Consider the following 23765-nt stretch of genomic DNA (forward strand, 5'->3'; position numbering starts at 1 on the left):
ACTTAGTGTCTACATCCTCTAAAACTTCAACAAAGTGCACTGAACTGATCGTGTATAAACCAAGTGCAGTGCCTAATTGCTAATGGCACATACTCTACTAATTTGGGCAGTGAGAACCTTCAAGTATGAAGTTGGTATGAAGCTCCAATTAGTTGCACAGGAAGATGCAGACCAATAGGATAATCACTAGCTATTGCACACACCACACATTGATTGAACAGTGCTGCTATCATGTAGTACATGTGGATTTTCCTTGGTCCATATTATGGATGTGTATGATTTCATTTCTGAATGATTCTCTCTGTTACAACTTGTGAATATCAAAATGTTTCATGTTGTTGAAGAACCCATTGGCAAAATTGTAACCATTTTGATAGATTGTTGGGGGCTGTGGTGAGATGATATGATCCTTCAGCATCCAAATAGTGATAATAGAATGGACACATATATCCTGTAATCACCTGTTGCAGTTAAGAAATTTTTAATGGTTAGAAATTCAACAAAAGATTTTTTGTATTTTGAAGATGCATGTTTTCATTTTGGCAAGTGTGTAATCAGCAAAATACTGCACTACCACTTCAAAATTAAGTATATGGTAAAACATCAACATTTGGAATAAGAATTAGATTATTCCACTTTTATTACTACCGATTTACTCAGAGTTGATTAATTTAATAACACTTGTAATTCAACATGTTAACTAAGTGTTGATGCATATATGTGTGTGAAAGTGAATTTTAATCCAGTTGGATAAAAAGCCATCTGACTTTAAGAACCATTTAGCATTAGTAGAGGCATATGATGCAAGAAAGCAAGCTTATACAGCATCAGCCAAAAAAAAAAAAAAAAAAAAAAATTCCCATTTCAGCCATCCGGTCACTCCAAATGTTTGTCTACTTCAGCCTTAAATTTATTTAAGTTATCAACTTCCACAACAACAGATGGAAGTCTGTTCCAGCAATCAACTACCTACTGGCTAAAGGCAAACTTTCGCACACCTATTCTACAACTGTCTTTCCTCGATTTGAAACTATGCCCCCTCAGGTTATTAATCTGAGCAAACGGAAGTATCCTGTCAGATTGAGCTTGCTCAAACCATTTAAGGCCTTATACACCTCGATCCTCCATAGCCGAGTGGTCAGGAGCGGGAGTGCAGTAGCACATGCTCTTTGAGTAGACTGGGGTTCAAGCTGCTGACTGCTAAATATGGTCGATCTGCCAACCCACACTGGACCAGCATGGCATATTATGATCTATTTCCTTCAGCATGAATTGTTGAGGAGGCTTCCATCCTGCAGTGGGTTGATAATGGCTGCAGTGTACTTTTTTTTTTTTTTTTAACACCTCAATCAGATCACCTCGGAGGTGCCTAGTCTCTAGATGCTGCAACTTGCAGAACTTTCTTTGTAAGTGCACCCCCTTTGTTCCTCTCACCAATCTTGTTGCCCTTTTCTGTACTCGTTCTAGCAACTCAACATCCTTCCTAAAATGAGGCCTCCAGACATGTATATAGTACTCAAGGTGTGACCTGACCATTGCCTTATACAAAGGGATAATCATCTCCTTGTCTATGCTAGCAAAATTCTTATATAACATTGACAAAACTCCATGACCTGCTTTGCCCCCCCCCCCCCCAGGTCTTTTTCATTCTCCACCTCCCTGAGTATAGTACCACCCGGTTGGTACATTTCTCTTGGGTTACTACTCCATATGGAGTACTTTGCATTTGTCAATGTTAAACTTTAGTTGCTACTTCTCAGCCCATCTGCCTAACTTTTCTAGATCCTGTTGCAGTAGTATATTGTCTTTACTGTCATTAACAACCCCGCCAACCTTCGTATCAAACTTGGACATTAAGCCTGATATACCTTCATCAATATCATTGTGAATACACAAAACAACAATGAGCCTAGTACCGAACCCTGGAGGACTCTGCTAATAACAGTCCATGTAGAGCAGTGTCCATTTATTACCACTCTCTGCCATCTCCCACTCAACCATTTCTTTATCCATTGCAGTAACTTGCCCTTAATGCCATACCGCTACAATTTGTACAGCAGAATCGAAATTATTTTTTGCATCCAGTTCCTTTGTGACCACATCGTAGTATCCAATCAAATTGGTCAGACAAGACTTCCCCTTTAGAAACCCATGATGTGTCTGAACTATTCCTGCTGTCTTGTCTAGGTGATCCTGTATCACCTCCTTAACCAGTGACTCCATTATTTTCCCTGGAACAGAAGTTAAACTAACAAGTCTATAATTATTTTTGTCACCCTTTGTGAATTGGGGATACATTTTCACATCTCCAGTCCATGGAAACCTCCCCTGACTATAAGGATGCTCTCATAATTATGGCTAAGGGTTTGCTTACTTCCCTTGTTGTCTTCTTCATTATAATTGGATAGATTCCATCTGCCCCAGGTGCCTTTTTTATGTTTAATTTCGACAATTTCTCCTCCACAGTTTTCTCTGCTCTCAGTTATTACAAAATCACTTATCTCCCTGTTAGAGTTTGATAAACTTCTGGCATTCTCCTCCTTGAATAACTCCTCATGTGTGAATGTAGATGCAAAATACTCATTCAGTTTATCAGCTACTTGAGCAGGATTATCAATAGTCGAACCATCTATGTTAAGTGGACCAATCCGGTTCATCCTCTTCCTTCTAGAGTTTACATAAGTAAAGAACTCTTTGCTGTTTTCCTTTGTCAAAGATTTCTTGTAATCTGCCTTCACCTGCCTAACCTCCTTTTTGACTCGATTACAGACTAGCTTATATCTGTTGTAGGCTTTTGTGTCGCCTGATAATTTATATACATCCCATCCGTTTTTCTTTTCTGCCACGAGCCTCATTAATTCATACAGCATCTATTTAAGCCTGAACCTTGAACAGTATTTCTTAGTTGGTATGAAAAACCTAGTAACCTCCAAGATTAAGTCCCCGAAGGCTTCCCATTTCGAATTCACTGTTGGTAACATCAGTTGATCCCACTGTAGTCACCTTTACGAAAACCCTTCCCTTTACCATTGATGGTTGTTACATCTTTAAGCGGTGCCTCCGTAGCCAGGTGGGCAGGAGCCGCAGTGTGCAGCACACACTTCTTGATTAGACCGGGGTTCGAGCCCGTGACCACCGCATATCCCCGGAACAATATGGTCTTAGTTGCTAATGCTCCTAAAAACCAAATAACATAACAACATCTTTAAGTAAATCCCACATCAGTACATTGTGATCACTGTCACCTATGTGGTTCATTCATCTGCAAATTCTTGATGCATGAATAATCACTGCTGATAATCAGATCAAGGGTATTACTCCCTCTGGTTGCTTCTCGAACAAGTTGCTGTAGAAAACAATCCTCCAATAAATCTACAAAAGTCTTGCTACTGTGCAAACAACCATCCCACAAGTTCCAGTCAATATCTGGAAAGTTAAAATCCCCCATTACAAGACATTCTGATTTAATGGCCCATTCTATTTCTCTGCACAACTGTTCATTGTACTCATCAGTCATTAGGCCTATAACGTACTCCTACTCTCGTTTTCCCTTTCCCAGTGTTTATATCACACCAAACAGACTTAACATTGCACTGTCCATCCGTGTCAACTGGATGCACTTCCTTAGATTTTATGAGTTTCTTAACTAACAGCATAACTCCTCCTCCCTTCCTACCCTGTCTGTACACATTGTACTCCCCAAATTCTAATTCTGCACTGCTTATATCTGTGTGACACAATGTCTCTGATAACCCAACAATATCTGCTTTTGATGTCTTGATTAGCTCTTCAAATTCATCAATTTTATTTACTATACTTCTAGCATTCATGTACATGCACTTGTTCTTACTCTTAGTTACCCTAACACAGCCCATATATTTACTTGTTCCATGATGACTCCCAACAGCTCTTGAAGCCCCCAGCAACTTGCTCTCTAGGCTGCTGCTCATTACAATAGAAGAAGTGCAAGAATCACTTTCGCCTCTGCCTGCGACTACCATTAATCTTTTAGTCTGTGCATCCCCCCAATCTGGCAGTTTTCCGATCCACCTAACATTGCCTCAATAGCATCAGCAAATACTCTTGCACCCTTTCTATTTAAGTGAACCATCCCTGTAGAAGCAATCTCTCCTGTTAGCAGGCACAGACCATGCTGAAAAAATAAAAAGGGGGGGGGAGATATTTTTGTTAAGGAACCTTTGACAGCAGCTGACTAATTCAGCCATAGTGAGAAGAAAGCCCAAAAAGGTCTTAGCCCTTCCCATTCCAGATTGACTCAATCCTGTAATTTTTGAATTCTGTTCATTAAAGTCATAGGCCAAGTTGGCAGCCAACAGGTTAAAAAGTAAATAAAATGGGCTTGCCCTTGCTATCCACAAAAACTCATTTTATAGGATCTTCCCTAATGGCTACACATTAGAAGTGGCTTTATCTTAGTAATGGAAAGCTCTTAAGATCCATATTAATATGAACTTTATTTCTGATATGAACATGACCTCTTAATTGTGTCATGTCAGTACAAATCTTATTTTTAATTACAAACACCCTGTATTATTATATATGTACAGTATATTTTAATTGCTGCCTGGTATTGTTATGGAGTAACCTCTCAGTATATTAATTTATGTAAACTTCAAACAGGACCTACTTTAAAAAGTACAGATAATTATCAATTGGTTGAAGAAAAATAGTAATGCTTATATGAGATGCTGTGTAAAGGAGTAAGTATATATGTATTTTGGAAAGATGCCTCTACTGTAGGATAATAAGTTCTGTGATAACTTGAAATACATGAATGTCACATATTACAGAAAAAAAGAGATGAGTCAGTAATTTGTTAAAGGAATTTGCTTTAAAAGTAATAAATGCCCTTTAAAATTTGAGCAAATGAATAAATAAAATTTGCACACACATATAACAGTAAAAATTATTACTAGTGATCCATATAGACCACTACTGATTATTGTCTTGGCAGTTATATGATAGTTTTTGTATGGTTCCACATAAGAACTAACACATCACGTATCTGCTTTCAAAGAACTGGTATTATAAATAAGTAGTTAAAAATTTTATTTTTGAGGATTACACTTCTGAGATAATTGTTGGAGCTTACATTAACAGAATTTGGTTTGGACTTTGGAGAAGTATTCTGAATATTTTAGCTTTCAATGGCATGGGCTGCAAGCTTAGGCAGTCCATTTCCTGTCTACATTTATTAATACTAATTGCTGTTCGTTTTTTGAACCATTGTATATACCAACTCTTGGTTCTTTCAGCAAGGAAAGATGTGTAGACCATTATTAAACACGTTTGATTTGTTTCATTATGGAAAATGAATGGTCTTGTTTTTAAAGACTAAGACAGTTTCCAATTCCTTGCAAAAAATGCATGATTAAGATCAAGAACTTTGGAATTAAAATCTATACTTATTTAAGAATAATGTGAATATACAAACTTTATAAAAGATCTTAAAATTAGTTATGGATTTTTATCTGATCAATTAATAGGGAAAGGGAGAAAACCCCATTTGCAATTTAAGGCTATGGGACATCAGTGCATTTGTGTTAAATTGTATAATTGTATGATCTGTTTGGCTGTATGAAGGAAAAAGTTTGTTCCTGCTTTTATATCTTTTACCAGCGTAATTACATCAGCCTGCTTGAATTCAGTGAGCATATTATTTAAGTGATTTCTTAATTTTAACATAAATAACTATAGGCATTCATATCTGATTAATATTAGTTGTCTACCCTTTGAATAACCAATTTTCACAGCATAACAGATATTTAATCTGTCTAAAGATGACTCTAAACTGATATGTGAATTTATGATAAAATTAATTTGAAAGTCATATCACTTCCACAAAAACAGTTAAAAAAAAATTAGAGTATTCAAAGCTTGCTCTTTAATATTACATTTGAAATTAAGTTTCATTAGAGCATAATAAGCAACAAAATGGTTAACTTATAACAAAGATGTGTGTATGTATATATATTGTATGTAGGGGGAATGCTACTCTTATCCTTAAGGGTAGGGTAATTAATTCAGTATTGTCCACACTTTGTTGATGTTACTAGTATGTTAAGTAATGTCAATGAAGTAGTATCTTTAATTAGTAATATCTTTTTCTGTATATATTATTTGCATTGTATCTTTGTATGTTAAACTTCTATTTATAATATGTTTAAATTTCACTTCTGTTGGGGTTTTAATAATATCACATAATTTCTCAAATGTTTCGGGGATACCAGAGGAGAATAAGATTGTTGGATGGTTAAAGAGCTTGGTTTTCTGAAAAAGGAGTTGCCAGAAGGAGCAGTTTTAGAAACACAATTCTTAGATATGCATACCAACAAATAAGAAATAGTATTGTGATAATGCCTTTTTAAGGCATATTATAATTTAACTTTGTTAGTGACAGAGTGCTTTAAGACTAGTATGACTTGTCTATAAATTTTCAACACTAAATAAGCATCATATACTTATATAATCAGGTGGCCAGATGTGCTTTGTATAAAATACTGTTTGCAGTTTGCAAACTTGTCCTGACAAAACAGAACAAAAGTGTAATATGTGTCAGGGGGGGACCTGAGTTTCTGTCATACTGTAAAATGAAGGAAGAAACAGTTCTGCTTGTAATGACTTAATGTGATTCCTTCTGAAGTCCTGTCATCAGGCCAGGAAAGATTTAGAGCAATTGACTGAGACTAATTGTATATGGGTAGACTGAATAAAAGTTAAAGGCACATAGTCTCTAATAAATAGCTTCTGCCTTATACACTTAATCTCAGCTTTCAATCTTTCTTGATTAGGCTGCTGACAGGATTCAATGCAGAATATAGAAACATTGCCAACTATTAAGTAGTCGGAAACATACTTGCTCATTGAACAACTTTGTACAAAATAAATTCAATTCATGTGGTTTGATTAGGGTTATTTATATTTCATAATATTTCATTATGAACAACCACATCCTGTCAATTAGTTCTGCTGGGTATTTTTAATTATTTTATGCATGCAAAAGCATAACCTAATTTGAAATATATTTCATAATCAATTAACCGCCAACTCTTAAACTACCTAGAAACCTTCGGTCTGATCAACGATCGCCAGTATGGATTCCGTCAGTGTCGATCCACTGGTGATATTCTGGCTTATGTTACCCATTTATGGACTAATTCAATGGAAAGGTTCGGTGAAACACAAGTAGTTGCTCTTGACATCTCAAAGGCTTTTGATCGTGTTTGGCAAAAAGGTCTTCTAAACAAGATTCCATCTTATGGTTTGCCAACTATTTTTAGTAATTGGTTATCCAGTTTTCTCTCTGATCGCTCACTGAGGGTGATGGTAGATGGCTCTCTGTCTTCTAACTTCTCCACTAATGCCTGTGTCCCCCAAGGTTCAGTTCTTTCCCCCACTCTTTTCCTCTTGTATATCAATGACCTTCTTCCACTGACTGGAAATCCTATCCATAGTTTTGCCGATGATAGCACATTGCATTCAACTTTCCATTTTGAGAAACCTTGTCCTGCTCAATCAGCTTCAACTTCTCGAAAATCTGCTACCAATTCCTTAAATGCCGATCTTCAGGTAATTCTCCAGCGGGGCAAAGACAACTTAGTTGATTTCAACCCTTCTAAAACTCAGTCTTGTCTTATATCTCGCAAAAAGGATTCTTCTGCTCCTATGCTTATCTTTAGTGACACTCCGATTTCTAGGCAAAATGATATATCTCTTTTGGGGATTACCCTGACTTCTAATCTCTCTTGGCACAAGCACATTACAAATATTGCTTCCTCTGCATCTGAAAAACTTGGTTTTCTCTTTCGCTCTCGGTGTTACTTTTCTTCCAAACAGCTGCTCACTCTGTATAAATCGCAAATCCGCCCTGCCATGGAATATTGTTCCCACATCTGGGGTGGTGCCCCCAAAACCTCTCTCAGGCTTCATGATTCCATTCAGAAGAGGGCAGTTAGGTTAATTAATGATTCATCTCTAACAGTCTCTCCACTCGCTTTCTCATAGACGTACTGTTTCTGCTGCATGCCTCTTCTACAGATACTTCCATGGGCACTGTTCTTCTTAATTGGCTTCTATAATTCCCGCTCTCTCTTTCAAAACAGTCTGAACACGTGCCGCCAACATCCATATACTGTCCAACTTCAAACCCACAGAACCAACTTTTCATCTTCCTCATTTATTCATTCAACTGCCGTTTTCTGGAACAACCTTCCTTCATACGTATTTCCTGAAAATTACAATCTACAGAAGTTCAAGTCCAATGTCAACAAATATCTTCTTTCGTCTTCTCAACCTCCAACCCAAGCACGTACTAAGTACTATAGGTTCTAATACCTCTCGTGTTTGGGGTTCACATAAAAAAAAAAAATTACTAGTTCAGAAGTATGAAACTAACTGAACTGATCTCTTAATTCTTCAAGAGTATGAAAAATAACTGATCTCTTAATTCTTCAAGAGTATGAAAAATAGCAATGTCATAAAAGTGATAACGTAATAAATGCAGTAGTACACATCAACTTGATAAACAGCTGAATGGTTTATTAAACTAAACATATAAAATACAATAAATAAGTGTATAAATAAAACACTAGAGCTTTTAAAGGTGACCACTTCTTTTGTTAACAGTAAAATTTACTATAGTGGCAAATAGGAACACAACTCATTGTCTACAAGTAAAAGATCGTGAGAGTTATCCTCTCCACCTGCACGAAGACCAGAAATGGTCTTGAGTGTTGTTACTCCTGTCCAAGAATGACAGCCTCAAGCATGAAATGAATATAGACTTCCGTATCTCTTTTAATAGTACTATGTTCTGAAGAACAAATGCACATGCTCTTAAGTCATTTTTAGTGCATGTACAATTAGCAATAACAGTAGCTTCCAGAGCAACTTTGTCTTCTCAGAAGTGCTTTCCACAGCAGAATTCCCATAACCTGCCTTTTCAAGTGATCTTTAAATCTGTATGCTGTCATGTAACACCTTTCACAAGTACTGGATCATCATCCCTTGCCACAACTGTATTCAGCCTCCAACTCAGCAGCACACATTGCATCTAAAAAGAATATATCCAGTGGGTGTAAATGATGTGCTCCATCTTTCCACCACACACTCCAGTCCTCTGAGGGTAGTCCCACTTTTGGAAACTTTTCCACATGTCCATTCTCCTCCAGTCCAACACACAATAATCTGATATAGAACAGTAGTGCTGAAAAGATGCAATTCCACAATTTTACAAATATCTTCAACATACAAAGTGATCCTGCTCTTCAATACAATCGCCCCATTGCTAACCACATGCACCTTGCCTGATAGGAATGTATGTCCTTACAATAGGAGACATCTCCTATCACAATCACAGGTAAACTGAGTTTTATCATTAAGACTAATAGTGGTATCCCTCTTTGTGTGTATACTTATCAGTGATGAAGTGAGGAGTGTGTACAAGTGGTGGAGGGAGGACACTATATTCAAAACTTCCTTGGATGTTGGAGGTATCTTTAGGAGCATGAAATTATCAGTTTAGGTAGGTTCACAATCTGGCTAGGCTCCCCAATTAGGCTGGTGTCACTAATTTAGCTGAAGTACAAGGTTTTAAACAATGTTTTTGCTATTACACAGAGGAGAAAGGAAGGATGAAGTTCTCAATTTATCTAATGGATATTCTCAATTCATGTGATCTACCATGGAGATGGCATTTTTGTTTGAAGACTGTCCTACACCAAATATAAATGTACAGGAAGCCCAAGTGTTGAGGAGTGCATATTATATGCAGCACAAGCCAATACCCACAAAAATATATATTTAGAACCTTGATTCCACTGTAGCACCTTTAAAGAAAGACTGGAGGCTAGTCATATCAATACAAAAATGTGGCTGTTCTCAGAGGACTTTGGATAAGTATGTTTGAATTACTTGTGCCTTTCTACTGCATAAATTTCTTACTATAAATGTTTAACAGGATGGATCTTAACATTCTGAGGCTGTACGTACATTCACTTGTGTCAGTGGTTAAGGTTCTAAACCTATGAAGTGGTGTATGAGATAAAGTATCTGGATTGTGGAGGTGTTAGGCTGGGAGGGCTAAGACTGATGGGGACAGGTTGAAACACTTGAAGGCAGATCATAAGAAATTGGTCATGGCAGAGCACTTCTTGAAAGAAAGTCATTTTGTCCAGAAGATGCTGGAGAAAATGGTGTTATCTGGTGCCCAATATCCATGTATCAATTGTAGGTGTTTCTAGTGCTCAGTATCCATGTATCAATTGTAGGTGTTTCTAGTGCTCAGTATCCATGTGTACAATATCAATTGTGCACATGGATACGAAGCATCAGAAATGTCTTGAGAGCATGCAGATTTCTTTTGAGGAAAACATTATTAATACGAACAGGAAAGCTACTATTCATCTGCATGCTCCTGTGCCATTTTAAGTCTCTGTGCACATGGCAGAATAACTTTCATGATCTGTTAGTGATATGATATTTATGTACGTTGTGATATTTATAAATGTGCTAATAACAGTAAATTTCATTTTTGTAAAATGAGGCAGTCACCTGTTGAAAACTCCAATGTATTTGTTAAATAAATTTTAAATTTGTGTTTTATATTGGAATTTTAATGCTGTTAACCCTTTTTTTAATATTTTGTATTTTATATTTTCATTTTAATAAATCATTCTGTTATTTATTGTGTTGCAGTTATATAAGTGATTATTTTCCCATCTCCCAAAATTTACTTGAAGATAAAAATGATAATCCAATCATCAGACAATCACAAAACTGAGCTACTTATTGGCAAGACAATAGTTTCCCTTTACAGAAGAAAAACAAAAGGTGAAATATTAATATTGAATAAAACTAGAATCTTTATAAACAGCAGTGTACTGGTGACTCTCCATGTCCCTCATTAAGATCAGATTGAAAGTTACCTTAGTCACTTAGTATTACTAAATTAGTGTGGTTCGTTGGATTTGGTATATCTTGATCATGCTTTTAAGTGAACTTTTTTTTTTCTAACCACTTTTATTTATTTTGTTCCAATTTAACAAAAGCTTTTTACTTCTGTCTTCCATGTGGCAAATGCAAAAAATTCTTTCACAATTCTGGTGTAATAACTTATTGTTTTGTGTATTGGCACGTACATATCGGTATATCATAGCACTTCATGTAGCAGCAAATGATGCAAGAAAGCAAGCTTTATACAGCATCAAAAAAGAACCAAAAACTTTCCATTTCACCTATCCATTCCCTCCAATAGTTTGTGTAGTTCTTCCTCGGACCTACTCAAGCTACTCATCTCCACAACAGCAGATGAAAGCATGCTCCAGCAATCAACCATCCACCAGCTCAAGGCAAAACCTCCACACATCTATTCTGTGACCATCCTTCCTTAATCTGAATTTATGCTCTCTCCTGTGCATAGTCTACACAAGAGAAAGAATTCCATCAGCATTGAGCTTTTCCATTCAAATTTGCTCAATCCATTCAAAGCCTTTAAAACCTCAATCAGATCAACTTGCAGGTACCTAGTCTCCAGATGCCCCAAGTTGCAGAACTGAAGCAGTCCTGGCAAGAGTACCCCTCACTAATCTCACTGCCCCCCCACTCCACATCTCTCCCAAAATGATGCCACCAGCAACTCAAGATGTGGTCTGACCACCACCCCAAATAATGCGACAACCACCTCCCTATCCCTGCCAGAAAACCACATATCCTATCCTACTGCAGAACCACACCCAGGTCTCTTCCACCCTTCACCACACAGCTGGCATGCTACTCTGCGACTACTACCACCCATATGCGCACCTTGCACCTGTCATTGTTAAACCTTAACTATCATTCCACCCAATTCTTCAAGATCCTGCTGCAGTAGCACATTGCCATTACTGTCACTAACCACTCTGCCAACCCCTGCATCATATGGAAACCCAGACACCAAGCTCAACATACCCTTATTAATACCATCAGTAATTACAGAAAACAAGGTTAATTTGTCAAGGTTAAACTGAAGTTTAACCTTGACAAATGCAAAGTACTGCATATGGATAGAAGTAACCCCAGAGAAACGTACCAACTGTGTGGTACTACACTTAAGGTGGTAGAAAATGAAAAAGACCTGGGAGTAATTGTGCAGTCAGATATGAAGTTTTCTGAGCAATGCAGACAGGTTGCCAGGGCAGGTCATGGGGTTTTGTCAATGATATATATAGGAATTTTGCTAGCAGGGAAAAGGAGGTGATTGTCTCTCTGTATAAGACAATGGTTAGGCCATGCCTTGAGTACTGCGTACAGGTCTGGAGGCCTCATTTTAGGAAGGATGTCGATTTGCTTGAGCATGTACAGAGAAGGGCAACAAGATTGGTGAGGGGAATGAAGGGATCCTCTTACCAAGAGAGGCTTAAGTTCTGCAAATTGCAGTGGCTGGAGATTGTTATTTGGTTTTTTTTTTTTTTTTTTTTAGGAGCATTAGCAACTAAGGTCATATTGCTCCTGGATATGCGGTGGTCATTCCCTGACCTTTCCGCTTCCTCCGTATTTGGTAGTGACGGGCTCGAACCCCGGTCTAATCAAGAAGCGTGTGCTACGCACTGTTGCTCCTTCCCACCTGGCTATGGAGGCGCCCGTGGCTGGAGACTAGGCACCTGTGCGGTGATCTGATTGAGGTGTATAAGGCCTTGAATGGGTTAAGCAGGCTGAATTCTGATGGGATCCTTCCACTTGTTCAGATTACGAACCTAAGGGAGCATAAATTCAAATTAAGAAAAGACAGATGTAGAATAGATGTGCGGAAATTTGCCTTTAGCCAGCGGGTGGTTAATTTCTGGAACAAACTTCCATCTGTTGTGGAAGTTGATAGGTTAAATAAATTTAAGGAGGAACTGGACAGGCATTTGGAGGGAATGGTGTGATTTTTTTTTTTTGCTGATGCTGCATAAGCTCATACACTTGCTTTCTTGCATCACATGCCACTACTACTACAACAACAATGGCCCAGCACCAAACCCTGGGAAACTCCACCAACATCAGTATGCCCACTGATAACCACTCTCTGTCCTCTTCCACTCAACCATCGCCTTATCCATAGCTGTAACCTGCCCCCAATGCCACACTGCTCCAACCTGTACAGCAGTCTTTTTGTGCAACAGCATCAAAAGCCTTCCTGAAATTTAAGTATATGATATCAAAGCTACCCTTTACATACAGCTTCCCTGTGATAGATTATATTTTTACTGTGTGTTAAAAAAAAAAAAAATAACCTTTCATCAGTTTTCTTTATTACAAGTAGCTATATATTGTATTCATGTAACATGTCTGTACCTTTGTTATCATCAGTGAAAATAGATGTAAATGACATATTATTGAGAACTTATTTTATCCATGGCTGTACTGTGAATTACAGGCTAATATATATTCTAATTATAAAAGATCTGCAGGATTTTTTTTTCCTTTTAGAGATCAATATTTAAGCAACATGTAATTGAAAGGAATTATTTTGTATATCTTCATCCTGTTTCACATGACCTTATATTTTGACATGAATTGTTATAGAGATAAGTATATTCTAACATCTGGTACAGCAGAGAATTCAAATAAAATATTTTATAATTATGCCAAAGTTCAAATGCTTAATCTTATGCAATTACCTCATCAAAAATCTAATACACGTTCATATCACATGAAATTTTCCACTCAAATCCTAGATTATTTTTACGAAACTGTGCATTAGCAGATTATACAAAGTATAATCATGAATATTTTAACATGTACAAGGAGGTACTGGTAAGTTCTCAGCCTATAACAGAAACAAGATAATCCAATTATATATGCAGTTTATTCAACACATTCACCTTTCAACTATACACACTTTCTACAATTTTCCAGTATTTATAAAATCCTCTCAAATAGAAATTGAGAGCATTCACCATTTGATGCAGATTTTACATTCTTTAAATGTTTTGTGAGATTGGTAATAGGTAATAGTCAGAAGGTAAAGGTCTGGTAAATATGGAGGATGATAAAAAAGCCAGAAGCCTAGTTCAGCCAATTTGGCATATGGTTGATGTGCTGTGTGCCAGAGCAATATCCTACAAAAAGAGCACTCTATGGGTGAGCTTTTCTCTGCATTTTGCCTTCAATTCCTCCTTTACTTTTCTCAACAGTGATGAATAATGCTCAGCAGTTATTGTTTTATCCTTGTCCTAAAAGACTGACCTTCCTAGTAGACTTCTATGTGTGGAACTTCTTGGGGGGGGGGGGGGTCAGTGTGCCTCCATTCCTTTGACTATTTCTTGGTCTCTGGATCATAATGAAACACCATATTCCATTCATCGTCACAATTCGTGCTAAAAAAATCAATGGAATTTTGCTCAAAATGGTGAAAAATGGCAGTTGAAGACAGGACCCACTGTCACTTTTGATCAGAATTCAGACATTTGGGAACCCACTGGGCAGAAAACCTTTTGCATGTATAAAAGGTCACAAATAGACTTTAGATTATATGCAATTGCATAGTGTGGCCACTGTAGTTGTTAGTGCAAAAAACACAAATATTACAAGCAATACTGAATATTCCTGAACTTGATCATTAAGATTATTACTATAATTAATAACACTCATATACCACATGAAATTAATAATATAGTTTATTAAGCTAAGCACCTAAATCACTATACAATTTAAGGTTTCAGGCAACATACCAATACCCATCATCAGACCATGCTGCTGTCAGACTCCTCTTGATGATGCTTACAGAAACTTCAGGAAGTGCTGATTGCACTTCAGGTTTCTGGGAGCATCGGCAAGAGGAGTCTGATAGCAGCATGGTCTTATGATGGGTATCGGTAAGATGCCTGAAACGTCACCTTAAATTGTATTGTGATTAAATAATAAACTATATTATTACTTTCATGTGGTATGAGTGGTATTAATTATAGTAATAATCTTAATGGAAAACAACCACGTAACATCCTTCCCTAATTATATTTGATCATTACCACTTTTTTCAAATGTTGATCTCAGAAATATGTAACAAGTCACTGCATTGCAATTAAATTAGATTGGGATAATATTTCTCTGAGCATGGGAACATTTTAATGCTATTTTGCTGTTCATTCTCATGATATAGACTGCATCAGACAAAATGTTTAGCAAAAATTAAATTTGGCATGTGTTACAAACCTTCATAAGGAATCGTGGAGTGCCAACATGGAAAAGATTTTACTATGGATGGCATGCAGAGGCACGTGAAGCAAGAAAGCAAGCGTATGAGCTTATATAGCATAAGCAAAAAAAAAAGGGGGGGGGGAGAGAGAGGAAAAAAAAGTCATTTATTCTCTCCAAAAGTTTGTCTAGTTCCTCCTTGAATTTATTCAAGCTATCAAACTTCCACGACAGATGGAAGTTTGTTCCAGCAATCAACTACCGGCTGGCTAAAGGCAAATTTCTGCACATCTATTCTACGACTGTCTTTCTCAATTTGAATTTATGCCCCCTCAGGTTCATAATCTGAGCAAGTGGAAGAATCCCATCAGAATTCAGCATGCTCAACCCATTCAAGGCCTTATACACCTCAATCAGATCACCTTGCAGGTGCCTAGTCTCCAGATGCTGCAGTTTGCAGAACTTAAACTTTCTTGGTAAGAGAACCCTTTCATTTCCCTCACCAATCCTTTTGCCCTTCTCTGTACACGCTCAAGCAACTCTACATCCTTTCTAAAATGAGGCCTTCAGACCTGTACTCAGTACTCACGGCGTGGCCTGACCATTGCCTTATGCCATCGTGTTCTGTGTTGTTTGCAAGAAAAAATTACATACCGATTCCTTGGATGTGCCTAGAGTCTCAGCTTTCTGTTTAGCAGAAATTCATCTACTGAGAATAAGTAACAATAGTCTTCTCTATTATTGAAGTGTACTTATTCGAAGTAGTGCAATTCTTCGTAACTCGTGAAGGGTGAGCACAATATGAGATACAGTTGAAATGATGCCTTTTACACTGCTATCGTAGTTTTTCCTTTAAGAGTTGTCTATGGTGCACGAGTGGAGATAAAACTCTGGTAAGGCTCTAGGGTTAAGATGAAGAATTCTTTGCTGTGTAAGCTACAATCTCAAAATTGAAAAGAATTGAGGTAACCAGAAAATAGCAACAAAAGAATCATAACAGAATTCTTTTATTCTGCACATAGCAATAGTAGTATAACTATGTCTTGAAAACACTGGAAGATGTTTAATTTTCAAATAAATTTTTAAAATAAAACTCGAGAATAAATCTGTTGTGATCCTGGCTTGCTGATAGAAGGTTAAATAAGAGAGGCATAGCTCCAGCAAGTCAATATTACAGCAGATTTATTTCTGTGGTTACTGAAAGTTGATTCTCTCATTTCATGATAATGTTCTGACTCTTAATAAAGTAGACTTAACTTTAGCACAATGAAATCTAAAAGTTAGTTTTTAATAAAAAAAAAAAACACCAATAAATTTGAAAGAATCAAATGGACATAACATCTACCCAACCGAAATATTTAATTTTAACAGAATTCACATGCAAATAAAATTGTATAAGACAGTGCAAGCACAAATTAAATAACTTATTCACCTTACAAGAAACAGATAAGCATCATCTAACTTAGGAGATAGAAAAATATATTGTCATTTGCATAAGAAAAAAAATTCTTACAAAAAAAGAATCACTGAAAATTGTAGGCAGAGAACCACTTTGATGCAAAAAGAGCTAGTATCCTTAAGCCAACAACAGAATTTTTTTTCTAAAAAAAAAAAAAAAAAAAGAAAAGTGTTTATCATTCCATGCCTTTATAAATTAATAAAACAAGATGAGCTACTAGACAGGCTTCCATTGATTCTTCTTCTGTTTTATAAAATTTTTTTCTAGCAACTGTTTCAATTCTGAAACAATGGGCACAGGTCACCCAGATGTGCATGTGCGCTTTGAGTGGTTAGCTGACCAGTGACAAACTTGTAAAGTACGGGACAGGAACTCAAGAAAGCTTTTTTTCCTATGAGAACTGTTTGCTGTGCTGCTCTTGACACCCCTGATTATATGAAAATGTGTTTAAACTCTGACTTCATTTCACTTTTAATTTTTGTTATTTTAAAACTTTTAGGCTAATATTTTTGCAGATAATATAAAAATTACACTTATTAATATCGTATATATGTGCATAGGCATCCAATTGCTTCAACTAAGAGTTAAAAATGTGCCAATGTTGTTATTAGGTTATTACTACTATATAGGTCCATCTCTACAATAGAAAAGGCATGTATTTTATATTCATAAAATACAGCCCTTTTTCTATTGTATAAAAATCTTTGCCATTCTCCTAGAGAAAAGGTATAACTTCATCACGGTTCAACCACATGGCAGCCTAGTTGACACGATACATCGTCTATAACTTGCTTGGGGAGGGTTTGATTCCATTTGACAATTGGAGAAATTTCTAAAGCCCTCTTTATTTTGGATTATAGTTAGTCAATCTCAGGCAGAGGGTGTAGGGCTCCCCCCATGAGTTATTCTGGGTTTACCAGTGTGCACAACATGCAAGTCAGTCTGTGAATGAACACCTCAACATAATGCACTTAGAGTTATAAGTGCATGTTTGAGGGGGTAGTCAATATCAACGTTTATTTATCCAATTTGATCTTGTTATATTTTATATAACCTTAACTGCATTTGTGACACTTTAATTTGATTTTAATATAATGTACATATATACATGCCCTGAACAAATTTGAAGTCATGATTTGGTAGTGAGTTAAAAAAAAAAACCACAAACAGAAATTACAATAATTAAAAACAAAGTTTGGACTTTATTTCATTAGATGCTGTCATTCTCAAAACATAACAAAATGTCAACAAACATTAAACTCTTAAAACATTAGGAACTGCTATAAAATACATTTTGTTGGGGGAAAAAAATAAAAAAGAAGGGGAAAAAAAAACTTTTACAACTTATTGCATTGTTGAAATATACCCTTTGTATCATACAAATAGTTATATAAAAGGGCAAACTTTTTTTTTTTTTTTTGAGGAATGCAATATGAACTAAGAATCCATAAAGGATTACACTAGATTTAATAGTCAAAATACTTTATTTCCAATAAAGCTGCTTTCTTTTGTGAGCAGATTCGTTACAAGGCACATGACTGTTGATGTATTAAATGGGGCAGAAATGTTGCTCTGCCATTATATTATGCTGCACTGATAACTTGGACAGATTTGGTCAGGGATCTAATCATACTGCACAACAAAGTATGTTAATGGCAATCACTTAAGAGAGAAAAATGACAGTTCTAAAACTTTAATCTAATTACATATTTTACTCATGAGCAATGCTTTTCATTCATACCTAATGAACTCTACCTTACACAAAAAATACAGATGTAGTTATTTTTTAAGTTTTAGTTATTATTCATAAATAAAATTTTATTGAAAAACATCTACAATATTTTACAATAAAATAAATCACTGAACTCAGTCAAGAATAAGAGTTAATTTAAAAGCTAGATGAACATATAAAATCAAATTTTATTATGCACATTCAGAATCAAAAACAATAAAAAAGTTTTACCTCTTAGAAAATAGCTTCACTAAACATACACTGCAGTAAAGGTATAATTCATAAAAAAGTGCAATGACATGGAAATATACTATAACTTTAATTATTGAAAAACAAAATTTTTCACTTTAAATAAACAGCAAAAACTGGTCTCTGTTCAATTACAAAATACTTTTTAAATTGAAGTGATTTAATATGATTTTTTAAAAGTATTCTTGTAACCAGTTTTATTTAAATAAGTTGAAAAAATACAAGCTTCGTCATTTGTTCAAACTGATAGAGAACTTTTCATTTCTCTATTAGTTTTCTGCTGCATCACATTACAGAAAGCATGCAGTTAAAGATGGTGAGCTTGCCTGCCATATATAATCTTATGTGCACCAGCAAATAGCATCTATATACATATTAACAGTATTTTAAGTTATAAAAAGCGCTTTGCTGACTTTCTTAAACACGATTGTAATAGCCAAATGAAAAGCTCAGCTAATTTCCAGCCAAAGGTGGCAAAGAAATTCTTATCAAAATTAAGAAAGCTTTCTCTTAGTCATTATTCTGGCAGCTAAGACTCCTTGAATTCTTAACATATTTTTTTGGAAATACAATTTTAATTTCATATTAAGATATGTAATGATAATATTCAGAATTCCTTTTGGCATTAATATAATTTGGTGTACAAACTTTTCAGTAGATGGGGGAGGGTGGAACTGAATATTCTATTCTTGCACAAATGATGTAGAAGTCACTGTAATGTAGATGTCACAATCTCCCCTTCACGTATGTAGATGAGTTATTTTTTCCCTGTACATATTTTCTTTTAATTGCAGAAAAGAACTGTTCAACCTATTTAAAGTGTACACACCAATGTTTTTTAGTTATAATTTTATTTCTATAGTCTGTAACTTGACACGTTATTTATTTAAATTGCATATAAGAATTCAGTTTCCCACCTGCAGATCCATCATTGTGTATCCAATGAAAATTCCAATATCAGCTGTTGAACTATGTACAATATAAACCAGTGTTCTGAATTATGACAGCAATCATTTCATTGCACCATTTGTTATATTCTTCATACCATTTTTTTGGCTTTCCTCTTCTAATAACTGTTTCATGTCTGTTAGAGCACGTTTTAAGCAGCGAATGAAGCGAAGAGCATCCTATAGAAAAAAAGCGTATTTCACAATTTAAAAACTTGAAGGCTAATTGAAAGAAAATGCAATCCTACTGTTATATGTTTAAGACATTAATATATCAAGTGAACAGTACTGTATTTTCATTAACCCTTTCTCATGCAAGTTCCTAGGGGTGTGGCCTGTGGAGTGAGTTCTTGGAATTCAGCATGCATTCAAAGAACTATGGAAGAAGATTGCTTTTTAGATTTTTTTAGCACAGATCACAATCTTCCCGTTTCCTCAAAAATCTCTTAGATGTAATTAACAATCAATCTCTTCCATCAAAGTGAGTCAGATTGTAAATTTCTCTGCTAGGCAAGCCAATGTTTTATGTGATCTATAAAAACACTACTTTCTCCTTTTTTAATCGAGACTTTCCATTTGTTTCAGATCATACAAGGTTGCAAATATTTTTAACATTTCCAAATCCAGTTAATCTATCATCATCAGAAAGGTCCATCAAATCTAGCTCTGATGAAAACATCTTTTTCTCTCTAAATTTCCAAAGACAGGCACAATGCTTGATCTCTTCACTATATTTCCATGGCATCTGCTTCCACGCTGTCCTATTGCCCTTCTCTCTTCATGACTCAAGAATCTCAAGGATTGCAATAAGCACTGCCTTTAGAATATCACATACTTACCCCATCTCTAAATTTTGGTGGGATCAAGAGATCAAGCTAGCTTTCAGCCAGATACAGAGATATCAGGAACTAAATGTCCAGCTATATCATGTGGCTTGAACAGAGTTCAACTGGTTGGGGAAAAAGGGGGAAAAAGAAGAAAAATTTGTTTCTCAAAAACTGTACTTCTAGTTCAAAAATGTTTCCTTCCTCATCATCCTCCTTTTCTCTTGATTCTAAAATGTGATGCTAGAGTATGTAGGCTGGTTTAAAGATATTCTTATGGCCCAACAATCCATTCATTAATTTTTGATATCAGCAACAACACAGTCTTTGATTATTATATAGTACTGATATATTTAAAAATCAAATTAACAGACTCCCTCTTTCTAATATACCTGAGCCATATAATATGCCAAATTTTTGTTATTACATTAGCCAGCCTATCTACAATCACTACCTAAAAGAACAACAGTTCCCACTTTCCTAGCTTATCAAATTTTTTCTCTTCTTCCTTCACTTCTCTCATTCCCTTAGATCTCAGCTCTTGTAAGAGAGCCAGAGACTGGCTTACACATTGTGCTAGAATGTCCACACAATCTGGACCTCTGAGTGAAGCTGGAGTAAGGGATGCTCACTCTCACTCAATCCATCTTGGAGGAACCCTGTAATAATAGAGAGAACTTCAACATGTTTGTCAAGGTTGTTAAAAGTGTATTCAGAAGAAGGGTACTAATCACTGGATAGAGCAACTGACCTCCTCATGGTGGGGTTGGAGATGCTGTCCCCAATGTGAGGACAAATGGTCCTTTCCTATTATAGCTTGTTTTGCCATGACTAATATACTAACCTTTGAAAGGGATTACAGATGCAACTCACAGATGAGAACTAGTAGTAGTACAGGCATGTCATGCAACAAAGTGTTATGAGCTTATATAGCATCAGCCCAAAAAAAGAAAAAAAAATTTCACACATCCATTCCCTCTAAAAGTCTGTCCAGTTCCTCAAATTTATTTAGTACCACACAGTTGGTGTTTCTCTAGGGTTACTTCTACCCATATGCAGTACTTTGCATTTGTCAATGTTAAACTTTAGTTGCCACTTCTCAGCCCATCTGCCCAAATTCTCTAGATCCTGTTGCAGTAGCACACTGCCATTACTGTCAATATCACTGATAAATATACAAAACAACAGTGGGCCGAACACTGGAATCCTCCAATAATAACATTAGTCCACTAAGAGCAGTGTCAATTGATTACCACTCTGTTGTCTCCCACTCAACCACCCTTTTATCCATTGTAGCAACTTGTTCTTAATACCATACTGCTCCAATTTGTACAGTAGTCTTCCATGTACAAAAGTATCAAAAGCTTTCCTGAAATCCAAGTATATGATATCAAAATTATTTTTGCATCCAATTCCTTTGTTACCACATCATAATATCCAATCAGATTTGTCAAAAACTGTTCGCATAGGGCAGAAGGCTGGGAGGCGACTAGGATGAAGGTTAATTCAAACGACTTCTCTTATTCATTATGGGAATGAAAAAGAAGTTTCCACTATGCCCAATATCCACCAGAAGCTCTATTTTTAGCCTATAATGATATCAATTGAAATGGCCAACTTGAACTTAATAAATTTTCTTGAACACTTCTATGGTATTTTCAGAAGACCTTTTTCACTTTATTTGTTTAGGTATTCTTCAAGGGATCACCTAGTCATCTCTTCTTTTTTTAAAATCTTGCAATGTTAAAAATTAAAATCTGTGCAATATCTTCCACACATAAAGAAGCTTGTTCAAACACTCTGCTTATTAACACATTCCTTTCCATATTCGTAGGGCATAAAATTAATCCTGACATTTTTGGTCATAATTAGAAAAAGAATTCCATTCCAGTTGTAGTCCTTAGTCAATACTAAATTCATTCAATCTGTTGATGTTCTTAAGAACTTAGGAGTAATCTCTGACTCAAAACTTCTGTGTCCATTTCAAATCAAACATTTAAAAATTAAAGCAGTGGAAAAAAAAATGGTTCTAGGGCAGAATCTGCAATCTTGCATCTTTTAGCTCAATGTTGTATGGTGTTAAAGTGTGATCTGCAGCTGCAAAGTAGTCTTAAAGGGGCCTCTAGCCATTGAATATCAGATGTTGAGATGGACCAATTTAAAATGTGGCTACATTTTAAATTAGAGGTATGCCATCTCCCAGAGATGGCATACCTCTAATACCTCCTATGTGCTACAATACCTCCTGGCATACCTCCTATGTGCTACAATCTTAATTTGTAGTACATAGTTGTCTACAATCTAATCACTAAATTTATACAGATAAAATCAGTGAACTTTTACCGAATTGTTTGTTGGTTCCATCCATTTGAGATGAGACTAGATGGCATCTACTGCCTAGACAAGCTCATCAGACACGTTCCCTTATCCCAACTGCTAACAGAATTTCATCATCATGATTTTCCTCTCCTTCCATCAGATTTGTTAACCAGATTAATGTGGGTCCTGCAGAATTTAGGCAGACAAAAATTGCAAGAAGGAAGTAATCAATCAAATTCTTACCCCTTTAGCCACCACCAACAACATTAACCTTTAATATTCTTTTAGCAGCATGATGTGCAGGTATATCAAGGACTGGAAATTGGTGAAATAGTGAGCACTTAAACTTGTATGGAGTGTAATCTGCCTTTAATTTCTTAAGGAATCACAGATTCTTCTCAGATGTTTTGTGGTGCTTCCTGTACCACTCCTTTAATGACTGTAAAGACAGCAGAACTGTAAATTATGATGATATGATTTCCATAATTTTGATTACATCTTATTACCTGTTAATTTGATTAAACATTATTACACGTTAATTTTATTACACATTTCTTACTTGTTAACGTTAAGGTTTAGTCACGAATTCGTTAACAAAATAGCTATTGGCAACCATCAGATAAAGAAGTCTCCCTATAGACCTACAATAAAATTATCAAAAAGGTAACTATTTCCTATGATGTAAGTAAAATTAGACAACAGCAAAATTTTTAAATTTCAAACAGGCATTATAATCTTTTTTGTACCAAATGCTTTTGTTGCTTACTTCTGGGTTGATCTTCTCTGATAGAATGAATTGTAAAGTAGATTTTTTTTTTATCAAATTTTTTCACTTGCATTCTTTTATATAAAAAAAATTATCCACTTTGTTTGCTCATCTTTCTAATACTTTGTCAAATGCTAAATAGGTAACCAATCCTCAAAGTGTCCTTGGAAAGTAATATCAAATACAGCTGGGTGGGAAATGGGACTGGGGTGCACAGAAGGCTAATAAATAATTAATAAAAAGACATTTCACTTTACACATGATGAAAAAAAAGACACAGAGTAGAAGAATT

The 23765-nt window shown here is 35.8% G+C and overlaps 1 protein-coding gene across 1 annotated transcript in view; it reads right to left on the minus strand.

Moving 5' to 3' along the window:
- Positions 1 to 17857: 17857 nt before the first annotated feature.
- The window catches only part of LOC150076325 (carnitine O-palmitoyltransferase 1, muscle isoform-like), a 429351-nt gene continuing 423443 nt past the window's right edge, over positions 17858 to 23765 (minus strand). Inside the window, exon 23 of the mRNA XM_090387587.1 lies at positions 17858 to 19744. Coding sequence (XP_090243713.1) covers positions 19587 to 19744 — 158 coding nt within the window. The 3' untranslated portion in view covers positions 17858 to 19586. The remainder of the gene's footprint in view (positions 19745 to 23765) is intronic.

This window comes from Mastigoproctus giganteus, chromosome 13, assembly GCF_048544385.1.
Source record: "Mastigoproctus giganteus isolate SK-2022 chromosome 13, ASM4854438v1, whole genome shotgun sequence".
Taxonomy (NCBI): Eukaryota; Metazoa; Arthropoda; class Arachnida; order Uropygi; family Thelyphonidae; genus Mastigoproctus; species Mastigoproctus giganteus.